This window comes from Penaeus japonicus, unplaced genomic scaffold, assembly GCF_977035675.1.
Source record: "Penaeus japonicus unplaced genomic scaffold, GWHDUDI00000001_assembly GWHDUDI00000004, whole genome shotgun sequence".
In the NCBI taxonomy this organism is placed as follows: Eukaryota; Metazoa; Arthropoda; class Malacostraca; order Decapoda; family Penaeidae; genus Penaeus; species Penaeus japonicus.
The window spans coordinates 31,396,153-31,408,652 of record NW_028234406.1 but is presented as its reverse complement, the minus strand read 5'-3'; the positions used below and the strand labels follow the sequence as shown (position 1 = coordinate 31,408,652).

General features: G+C 34.9%; 1 protein-coding gene across 2 annotated transcripts in view; it reads right to left on the bottom strand.

Moving 5' to 3' along the window:
- BBS1 (Bardet-Biedl syndrome 1) overlaps positions 1–12,500 on the bottom strand; it is a 59,306-nt gene that overhangs the window by 885 nt on the left and 45,921 nt on the right. For both annotated transcript variants that reach the window (XM_086536443.1, XM_086536442.1), the window contains exons 10-11: positions 7,017–7,150; positions 6,766–6,900 (exon numbers count right to left, since the gene is read on the bottom strand). In XM_086536443.1, coding sequence (XP_086392569.1) covers positions 6,766–6,900; positions 7,017–7,150 — 269 coding nt within the window. The remainder of the gene's footprint in view (positions 1–6,765; positions 6,901–7,016; positions 7,151–12,500) is intronic.

The window sequence follows — 12,500 nt, the reverse complement described above, 5'->3', positions numbered from 1 at the left end:
ATATAATAGCCGACATCATAACTGTTCTGAGGAAGCATAGCATAGCATGATAATACAAAAAATAAACATATAAATAAATAAAAAATAAACATATTTAAAATGTTACTTAACTTGCTAAGACAATTTTGGTGATCTGATCTGTAGTGATGAATAATTTTACGGTTATTGCACTTTCGTCGCCAGTGTTACTATTTTGTTTTGTTTCGGGTTTTCGTCAAGCCTTTCTTTCACTCATTCTGTAACTCACAACACACATAGGGTTTGTCTTTCTCTCTTTCTGTCTCTCTCCTCCGCCTCGCTTCGGCTGAAGATGATAAGTAAGGCATTTTTCGCCGACAACATCTGATGTGTTTGCGTTTCAAGCCGGACGCAACTTGGAATTATTTAGAATAACCATAATGTACTACGATTTATCTGGCGGGAACTACACAGAAAAAGTCAACAGTAAATATTCATTCTTCTCCAGTAAAAAGGTATGTTTGACGTGAGGCGAGGTTCGTCTTTTCACGCCTAAGAAGAAAACTCGCACAAATAGGCAAATATTGTTACACCAGTAATACCTGACATAAAGCGCCGCGTGCTGTCTGTTTAAAAAACAAACGCGTATGGTTCATTGGCCAATTAAAAAGTGTCAAGTGTTTCCTTTCCTCTCCGTCTGCTTCTCATTTGCTTTTTATTATGAAGTCTGTCTTTGTATCTGTCCTTATGTAGAAAGCAAATGGGCAGATGCAAAGACAGACTACATAATTAAAAGACATTATAATCAAATAAGTTTTCCTAGACATCAGACAAAAAAATGTAGCAAGAAGTCAAAACGAAGTTACAGAAAATGATAAAATAATATGGATATGGATATCATATCTTGTAATTATAAGGCTTATCGATTTCAAATAAAGAAATTACTCAAATTATAGGATAAAAATCCATAATCAATAAGCAAATATGATGATATTTGCTAAGTGTTAGATATAAGCAATAGAGTGAAAGTGCCTATTATGCATTTTTCACCTTAAGAATGAATTAGGCAACTTTAAGATAAGGTTTTCACACGAATTGATTTGAACAAAAAATCAGAATTAACAGATTATAACTTGGGCCTTAATGAGATTAATCATGTAGTCAACTATTGAAGGAAACGGAATCATCATCTATTAATCTGTATTGTTAGAAAATTTTATACTATCAACATCATGCATCTGACCAACCGTTGCGCGCGAATGGCTTACGAATGGCAAATGGCAGCCAGCTCAGGGCATGAGAAACTTTCGACTTCTGCTAGATGTTACCTTTCCTTTGATGGGGAGGGGATGGGATAGGTTACTCATTATGGTCTTCCTGCTCACCACAGTTATAGACTTAGGTCCTAAGTGGGCCAGGCCATGCCCTCTTGTGCTTGCAATGTCCCTTCTTTGTCATTCTTTAACAGCCTTTAAATCCCTTAAATTCTTTGACGACCTTTACACGAAAGCATAACTAATATTGAAAAGGTCTATACAGCTACTGCTGACGTAACATACTGATGCAAGTTAAAAATTATCTTTACCGTTTATATTCTGCTATTATCGAATAGATCAACAGTTCAGCCCCGAATTTTATACTGTGTGTAATAACTCATAATAAATTGTGCATTTGCTATCATGCTCTACTGTTAACCGCGAAGTCACAACTGATTTTCATATTGAGATAATGACATGTACAAAAGGGCACGTTGAATGGTGCGTCATTATCATAACAGTAAATCGCCAATCACACATAACCGTTTCCTTTTTTTTTTTTTTTTGGGCTACCGAAGTATGTCTACATCACTATGTATAGTTGCTAAAGTTTGCTTGGAAGTTCTCTGAGGAAGTGCATCAAAATGTTATATTTTCTTTATTTTTCCTTCTCTTATGACCAAAGTAATTAAACTACTAATAATCTCAAAATAGAGTGAGCAGAATGAATGACGTAATGATAAGAAAGTAATATACATATATTACTATCCACTCGTCACGATGGGCAAAACTGAGAGTTAATGTCTGCAGGCAACATTGACGTTACTGCCAATAAATTACGAAGATTATTTCCCTAATCCTACAGCAACAACACAATATCAAATTCCAATGTCACAATAAGGAAACATATACGGACTAAATACATAATTCAACTAGCAATTATGCAATGAAAACCCTAAAGCAATTTGTCGTAATTTATGCATAAAAAGTTTGAATAAGGTAACTGAGACAGTGTTTGAGCGAGAGAGTGAACGATTCTGTTAGAAAAGATATCACAAACGCTATAGACACTAAGAACAATACTGAAACAAGTAACTAGCATTATTGTACTTCAAAATTAATTCAACTACTACATTAACCTGAATATGAAAATTATATATTTCCTATACGAAAGGAGTGTTTGTTAACACTTCTCGGGATAGCTAGGTTCCCGGATATGAATTCTTTTAATCTTAACTTTGGATTCGCTACAAAATACCGATTTACCGGCGTAATAAATATAATACATGGTCTGGCTTATCCATGTTAGACTACGTTATCTTTACTGACTGGTGTCCAATCAGTATGTGTCCACATTTTTCAACGATTTCGAATCGAATTAAAAATACTTAACAAAATAAATTAATGTGTTCGTGATATCATAGAATACTGCAACGGAGCTGCCATTAACCCTACAGTGCCAACAGTCGATACAGAACAGCCGCAAATATTCGGGGCACAATTGAGATAATTCTTTTAGAGCAAGCATGTCTCTTCCATCAATGAGCACAGATAGAGAAACTAGCAAACTTCTCATCAGATAATCAAAACCAATAGCACCGAGATCACTGAGAGACCCCATGAGGCGAAATGAAAGAAATTCGTACCGAAATTATATAAGGTTCTTAATATCAGATAAACGAATTATTGAAAGAATTAATAAATATAATGATCATAATTAATTTTCTAACGATCAAATACACTCGTAAAAATACAGAGGAAATCGTTAAGTAAGAGAAACTGACTAGAGAAATTCATCATAAGAATAAGTTTATTCTTACGAATGGGAGAAACTCACGAACACATTGAATTCGGTGCAGTTGAAACAATATGGGTCACTTAAAATGTGAGAAGATTTAGATGCTACACAAATGAGCATCTTATCGTTTTTGCTTAGAAGAGATAATTACGTGGTAAGAGGGATAAAAGGCGGCGGTGGTCAGTTCAAATCAGTGTTTGGTTAATCGTAAACCTGGTTTAATCTAAGGGAACTACCCGTCTTTCGTTTGCTTGTTTTGTATATGTTCCTCCTTTCATGATTAATTTCACGCTCCGTTCGACACCGTAGCCGACGCGAAATGCTTTCAGGAGAGAGGAGAAAGTTCTACGTCCATATAAGTGTAACACAAGCGAGAAATGCACGTAACACACACACACACACACACAGTAGACTTTCAAAATTACCGTACTGTTAAGTGCACTAATTCAGTAACATTGTAATTTACTGTCCCGATACAGGTGCTTCAACTGTAGATGTGAGAGACCACATAGCACAAAGGAAATGGCACCACACTAAGCATTACTTTTTCTTTTAATCCAGGGTTAAGGCGAATACAATAACCAACTTTATATAATGACTGAAATGAGTAACCGTAGAGAGCAACATGTAGTGTAATCAAGAACTAAATAATCACAGAACTGTATCCTAGTCAGTGGCGCAGTGTTGCCGGAGCCCGCCAGCACCGCTTCGGCATTTCTGCAAGTCGATGATGAGGTGAAGGAAAGGGAGAGAGGATGAGGGGAATGGGGGATGATGGCTTGTGGGTGATGGCTGGTCATGGCAGGAAAATAGCAGTATTACATCTCTAATAATGTTATATTTCTTCGTTTTTTTTTTTAAGATACAATAACATTCATTTTTTATACATTCAAAATGGAATTATATTGGTACGAATCTGGAAACAACACCCGACGCACGTGAATGCTCCTTGTCCATTTATGCGAGACAAACGGTATAAGATAAAATTGCCAACCTGCTTTGGATACTAACATTCATCGATGATGTCCATGGCTTTAGCAATAGTTCATTAGACAGGTAATTCTTTATTCATACTTTAGTATCCCTTTAAAGACTATGTGGAGGTTCATAGACACCGCATCCCAAAGATTTACACCAATCACTAAGTTGTTCACAAGTTATTCCTATTAATGCTGCAGAGTGTGAGAGGGGATTCAGTCAACATGAACCTGATATCAACAACACGTTCAGGAAATCTCATAAATAAGTATTTATCAGCAATTATGTTATGTTATTAAACTACATATGCCTCCTCTAGTTCAGTGGAATCCTGAGCCATATGCCATATCACGGCTGCGGTACCACAATCAGCAGATGACATTCAGACCCCCGAAACATCTCACACCCTTCATGGAAACTGTTGTGACACTCCTCACTGGTGGTATTTGGTGGTCACAAAGTAGTTTTAACTTCCTAAACACGATTGTTTTTTTTTTTTTTTTTTTTTTGAAATATTTGTTTGATAATCATATTTCATGATAATCAGTGAGTGCAAACACGAATTACTTGATCGTGTGACATATAGAAAAAGGATAGGAATGGCTCGCCAGAGATCCGTCACCTATAAAATTGGCACTGCACCCCTGATCATAGTGAATACTTCCAAACACGACAAAGCGCTAAAGTCAGAAGAAAGATTAATAAATAGTTGTGCTCACATTAGTCTTGCCAAATAGGCAGACAATCCACTTGTTCTAAGGTATTTGATAATTAATTTTCGTAAAAACGTTGCTTTTAGCATATATTAAATGATCTAATGAATTTGCCGGATTTTAGCATATCTGACAATTGCTGATAGTATTTCAATTCTATATCAGGCAGAGAGGGCATTTCAGGTATGAGAAATTGTACAACTTCCGGGCTGCTGACTGTAGATAAAGATAAGATCAAACTATTTTATAGCTTCTTTTAACGCAAAATTTAAGGCATCTTCGGTGATGACAACAAACTCTTAAAGAGTCAAAGCACCTACTCAAGGATTGAATTTTTATTTAATTCTTAATAAACCGTTTATCATAAGTTAAAAATCATGCAGTTTTATCATTATTCAGTAGAAAAATATAACAGTTAAATACATTTTTTTTTTTTTTTTTTTACATTTGGGCACTACTGTATTAGAATACTAGGTAACACGACTGCGCCCAGCTTCTGACTAGGTAACGGGTCATTGCAATAAGCATAATTGCACATGGGTAGCCCACGATAGCCATGACCATGGTCTATATCTTCAGGAAAGTATTTAAACGCTGCATTTTCTGGTTCTTAGTCCTCAAGATTTTTCATTCACTAAGATATTTTAAAAAATATACAAATAAACTTCATATATATACACTCGCTAGTTTGTTGACAGTGGCATATTATTCTGTGAGAAATGAGGTTGTACGACAGTTTCATCTGATAACATTTACGGCTGGCAGGCAGCGGCACCATTTACTAAATCAGCTTCTAGTACGAGGTAGTGACGTTATTACTGAGAAACCTTAACATCTGATATATTTGCGCTTGCCGAAAACGTCTTAAATGATCTGCGAAATAATGCTGTGTCTGGGAAACATGTTCTCGGAACTAGATGTACAAATAACTAAGCACTGTTATAATTTGATTCAATTCATTCGCATATCTTTGTAAAGCAATCTTTAGCAGATTTGCAGCATATCTTGTTTATTAATTAGTGCACTTTTATCAGCGATAACAGACAGTATAAAGGATCTATACTGACTGGAGGGGTGATCAGAGAAACTCTGCATGATGCGGCATATGATGATGAGTCACACCAAATGTAGAATGAATATTCCCAAACTTCGGAAACGATAGTGGGCCACAAAGTTCATCTAGGAGCGAGCTGGGAGGAGAGGCCTTATTACAGCTGAGGCGGGAATGACCAAGCTTAGGTCAAACTGAACACTTGGCTGTACTTAATGTTTCAATGATCTCCCTTAATTTGAGGACCAAAGGGTGTAGTCATGTGACCATTCACCATGAGTAAGTGCTTGTCTTCCATCAATGGGCATCTACCTTTCAACTCCTGTTATGTTTGGTCGACTTCCTCTAATGATCTGTCAATACACCTAGGAAGTTGAAGCCATTGGCAGATGGCAACAGGAATAATATAGATACATACTACACAGGAATTAATTTTCTCTGTAGTTGTGATGCAGCCGTATATCCCATCAATGTTTTACAAAACACTCTTTTTAATACACATTCACGCATGATACGGATTTGGACTAATCATAAACATAATCTTACTGGAACTGCATACAAATACACACGAGGTAATCATTGGGCAAATAATACAGAAAGAGGCAACCTTGCAACAATTTGTGCCTGAGTGTCTGAGCAACAGTAGTTTCTGACTGTACATGAATGTTTAAACGAATACATTTACTCCTTAATGAGTGAGTGAGTGTGTGTGTGTGTGTGTGTGTGTGTGTGTGTGTGTGTGTGTGTGTGTGTGTGTGTGTGTGTGTGTGTGTGTGTGTGTGTGTGTGTGTGTGTGTGTGTGTGTGTGTGAGTGTGTGTGTGTGTGTGTGTGTGTGTGTGTGTGTGTGTGTGTGTGTGTGTGTGTGTGTGTGTGTGTGTGTGAGTGTGTGTGTGTGTGTGTGTGTGTGTGTGTGTGTGTGTGTGTGTGTGTGTGTGTGTGTGTGTGCGCGCGCGCGTGTGATATTGCCCTAAGTTTAGAACATGCGAAAGAACACATCTCCATATAATTACCTGAATATATGACCTGTTTACACTGTAGATTCTGTCATCACAATGAAAAATCACAGCCAACTGCAGAGATGGTGACGATGAAGAGGTATTCTGGAGCTCAACTCTCAATTTGAATGTAGGACCAAGACCCAACACCTTGTTTTAAAAATACGATACGATATTAAGTGTAAGATCTGATTTAAAAAATCACCCAGTATACATTGATTAATATTTCAGGCTTAAACATTCTGGCAACACAATGCCTCTCTTACCTGGGCCGACAATTTAAGTGGTTCTGTTTGGGACAGAGACACAGGATTGCTACTTGTCTCCAGAGCTTCCACATAAGCCCGAGCTGTATTAAGGCGTAGTCGGTATAGGTCATGCTGGAAAACTCTGTGCATCACTGGAATCAAACGTTTCTCGTTACTAATTGGAACTCATTATAGTGGCATAATATTCTTTGGAAACTTCATGCATTTCAAGATATTTCAAAATTGGATCTTATTAGTACATCAACCAGATGAAATCAATTTTCATTGTGTCCTACATCAGACATAACAACTATTTTATATACAATAATCTCTCTACATATCATGTTTCTTTGTGTGTGTGTGCCTCTTCCTTCCACCCTTAATGCTTGTGAATGGATGAAAAAATTGTGTGAGTATAGTTTTCCGGTTTGTGGGAATGTGGTAGTCAATTTCCATAGCATCAGTGCGTATTCACTTTTGACAAAAATCTAAACTGTGAGTGATGTAGGCTAATTGGTAGCCAGAAATTAATTCCCTATCATCTATACATAAATGTGCACATACATAATCAATAAATATACATATATGTATGCATGTACACCTCCCTCCCTCCCTCTCTCTCTCTCTCTCTCTCTCTCTCTCTCTCTCTCTCTCTCTCTCTCTCTCTCTCTCTCTCTCTCTCTCTCTCTCTCTCTCTCTCTCTCTCTCTTATATATATATGTGTGTGTGTGTGTGTGTGTGTGTGTGTGTGTGTGTGTGTGTGTGTGTGTGTGTGTGTGTGTGTGTGTGTGTGTGTGTGTGTGTGTATGTATATATATATATGTATATGTATATATATATATATATATATATATATATATATATATATATATGTTTATACATATATATATATATATATATGTATATATATGTGTGTATATGCATATATATGTGTGTATATGTATATATATATGTGTGTATATGTATATGTATATATGTATATGTAAACATATACATATACATATATATACATATATACATATGTATATATATACATATATATGTGTGTGTATATATATATATATATATATATATATATATATATATATATATGTATGTATATATATACATATACATATACATATATAAATATATATATATATATATATATGTATATATATATATATATACATATGTATATATGTATATGTGTATATGTATATATGTATATGTATATGTATATGTATATGTATATGTATATATATGTATGTATGTGTATGTATATATATATATATATATATATACAAGTTTGACTTGATCCTTTGCCTTGGACGTATTACAGTGTTTAAGTCTGTTATAGGGATGTACTATGACCAAGTAACGATAAATGAGAAGCAGAGTTTTGCTTCTTTTGGAAGTGTTACCGCCAATAATTGTGTCCAGATTTAAACGAAAGAATTATTTATTCTAAATGTCACATATTGGCTGTAATTATACTGCCTATAAAATAACAAATAAAGAATTTGGTTTCATGTTGAAATTAACATGTGATTTGTAAAGATTCAATTGACATAGGGTATTAAAATCTGGATCTTCTCAAACCCTTGCCAACGTCCGAGCGAGCGAGATTGCTAGAGTTACCTGGTAAATGACCTGTTTTGCTTATTTCTATAGATATTCGTTATTGTCCTAGAATTTGAAATAAAGCTACAAAAGATACAAAGTTCTTGTAATGTTTCATTGCTAAACTAATGCGTAATGGTGTAGAACAAATGTAAAGAATAACGAGCTAAAGTGTGAACATACGCAGATTCCCGGGAATGAAGTGGAACCAAGCAGTTGGCAACCCTGTATGTAGTAGTGTCGTAATTGAAAACCAGACACTTTCTACCTGTCTAGTAACAACTTAGAGCCAATGAAAATTATACCTAATTTCAAAAAATAGCTTTTTGCCTTTTATCCGAACCAACTGGTGATGGGTAGCAGCATGTACAGATGTGGACCCAAATAACATAAACAGTCTTTATCAGTACAGTCCTTTAGTTACTCTCCGCATCTGGTAACATTGTGCTATCTCAAGTTGCCAAGAACAACTACCATAGTTGGCAGTCAGCCCATGATAATTGTTGAATGACACTTTATTAGCAAGTGATCATTGTGAAAATCAATACAAAAATATAACCAAAATAATCATTATAACCACAATTACTGTTTCAAAAAGAAAAAAATAGCATTTATGAAATGTTTGCTTCCTAAGACCTCAAGACAGGTATTCCAGAAGTCTATTTTTTTATCAGTTACCTGACATAATGTTCAAAATAAATATTGATTCAAATGATCTGCGTAGTTTCAATATATAAGTTGCTTTGTGATTTTTTATAAACTAGAGTTGCCACTCACCTAGGCATGTATAAGTATTTGTTTCTATCACTACTCCTTCGTTCACAAGCCAACCATAAGCTCCCTTCCCCTCCCAAAGCCCTCCTTTATTCTAGTATTCTTTAATGATTTTCCTTAAACCAATTGAAATTATCATATATTCAAAAGCTAATTCTACGAAATTATCATAACAATTTGCTATCGTAATCATTAACAATGTTTCCTTTAACACTAACTTTTATGGTCGTCCAATTCGGTACCATATTGATCGTCTTTCTCATTACTATCATCTATAATTATGATATCTTCATTACTGTTATTACTATCATTGTTTGCATTATAGTAATATCATGATTGTTATTATCATTATCTTCATTAGTAGTAGCAGTAGCAGTAGTATCAAAACTAATAATATTATTATTATACATACCATTACAATTATGATTAATAATATAATCATTGTTACTACAACAATAATGTTGATCAAGTCTAAAATCACTTTTGTAATAATAATGATATTAATGATGTTAATCATTATTGTCAATATGATTCTAATTAAATACATGACTGCTCGTTGTTTCAATGTTAGACTAAATGAATATGCTGTCCAAAGTGGCAGAATGAATACAATTCTTCTAGGAAGGCGATTGAAGTTGTCATACTGTTGTAATTCTTGAGTTAAAATTAGACATTACCACGCGAGAAATGTCCAACTGCGTCACCAGCGTTTCTGAGAAAAACGTGTATGAAGTGAATACAAAATATAACCACCCATATTACAATATTTAATTAACACATTTTACATCCTATATGATAACTGTAAGGTATAAGAAGTGTGCTTTCGAAAGTTCAGTCAAGTAAATCTATCAACCAGTGGATTTATTGGGCGACTTGTAAAAAAAAAAAAAAAAAAAAAAAAAAAGAGAGAGAAAATGTCACCAGTGAGCGTAGAACCGACGATAATGTAAAATGTTTTTCATATTTATTTTTTCTCTTATCTATCCTGTGAATGACACTGTCTTACACGAACAAATTATTGTTAAATACCAATGGTCGTGTAGTCACTATTCTATTATTGTTATCAATATTGTTATAATAATCATTATATTTATCGTCATTGTTGTTCTTATCATCATTAATATCATCAAAGGATATTATTAAGAAGAAATGACAGTGGCAGAGAGAGATCAAGAGTAATGAACAAGTGAAAAATGCTGAGGAACGCCGGCCATGACTTGACATGCACGTAGAAGGGGAGAAAAGGTAGAGATTTCACGTGGAGTGGGAAGCGTAGTGGAAGTAGGTGGAAGAGCTCATGAATTACTTTGCAAAATACAGTTGCCGTCGGCGAAAATCGTCTCACTGGATGCTTTGAATTAGCTTGGAGAAATTCTTGTACTGACTTTTTGAATACCTATCTAGTGTCATCTAAAGCATTAGATGACATTACATTAACAAATGGCTATTATGAAAGTCAATATAAAAGTTGTAACCCACACAATTCACAAAAAGTAAAAATGCAAAACGTCAGTGTAAACCGTGCTTTACAACGCACTTTACTCTTTAAACGGTTGGTATGGCTTCCCTCTCCATATGAAATTCCCATCCCTTCCTCCTCAAACTTCTAGATATAGAGTATAATAAACATGGGTTTATCCTGCTCTCTACAACTCAAAGCATAAACACCATTCTTTATTCACTTTGCACCTTACATATATGTTGCGTGAAACATGATGTGTTAAATAAATATTGTTTTATTTGCCTGCGGATGTACTTGTAACGCTTTATATACACTTTCCCAGAAACGTCATTGACATTTCACCCAATGGGCAATTCTGAAATTAAATTTTTAAATTACAATCATTTGACAATTTAGAATTCTTATCTTAGAGGCATAACATAGGCATAATGATATTACGAATAGCTATGACAATTATGCTAATTTCCAAAAAATAGCTTTTGAGAATCAAATAGTTTCAATTTATTTATGAAAAAGAATAAAAGAATACAAAAGTAAGGGAGGAGAAGGAAGCTCATGGTCGGCTGGTGAATGACAGTTATGCTAAAAACATTGATTTACACATGCTTAGTAAATCTAGTAAATGAAAAGTAAAAAAGCAACATATATATTGAAACTATGCAAATAATTGAAATCAATATTTGCTTTGAAAAAAATTACACTATGGTCGCCATGATTATGAGTTTCTAGAGAATGTAGGACTTATCATTCTGCAAATGCGACTTTTCTTTTTTACATGATGACTGTATTTATATTGATTATGTTGGCTAGACACTTGTGTTGATTTTCACAATCCACTTGCTAATAAAGTGTCCCGACTGCCAGCTGCGGCAGCTGTTCTTGATAATCTGAAATAATGCAATGTCACAAGATGCGGAAAGCAACTACATGGGGCCATACTGATAAAGAATATTGATGCTTCATGGCTCCGCAATTGTACACGCTAAACGAGTCTTTTTGCCTGAGGACGGGAGAAGCATGTAGGTGCTAATAGTCATCGTGGGGAGTAGATCACTGTGTTTCTTTATTACGCTATGAATAATAACTCATAGAATTAGTGACTGATGATGCCAATAACTATCATCATTACTATATTTGCCGTAATATTCCCCAAAATAGGTTTAGTTTAAAATTCTAAACATAGATAACACTATTCTCCTAGGATCATCAGAAAAGAAAGCCCTGAAAGGCGCCCATCCCAGATCACTACCAAACTCTGTCTTCAGAGAGCGATGACACACAGCAAGATGCCGAACTCTGGTTCTATAGTACCGGCGAAGCAGGGTGTGCAGGTAGAATGAGAAGAGGAAGTTGGTCCAGACCAAGTGCATCGTATGACTGTTTTCTGATGTGTCACTCGCAGTCAGAAGCACAGACCTCCTTCCTCTTCCCTATATTTTAATTCATTTTCATTAAGGATGGTTACTTCTTCCGCATTTGTGTTTGGAAGTATAAAAAATACAACAAAATTTAAGCTGCTTGCTGTCCTCTCATAAAACTGTAAAACTTCTATCACAACATTCATAAACACTGTCAGATGTCAAATATGCCCCTAAATAGTGTCACAAGATGGTGAAACAAAAAATAGCGAACACAAATATGGGTCTAGTATTATAATGAGTGAA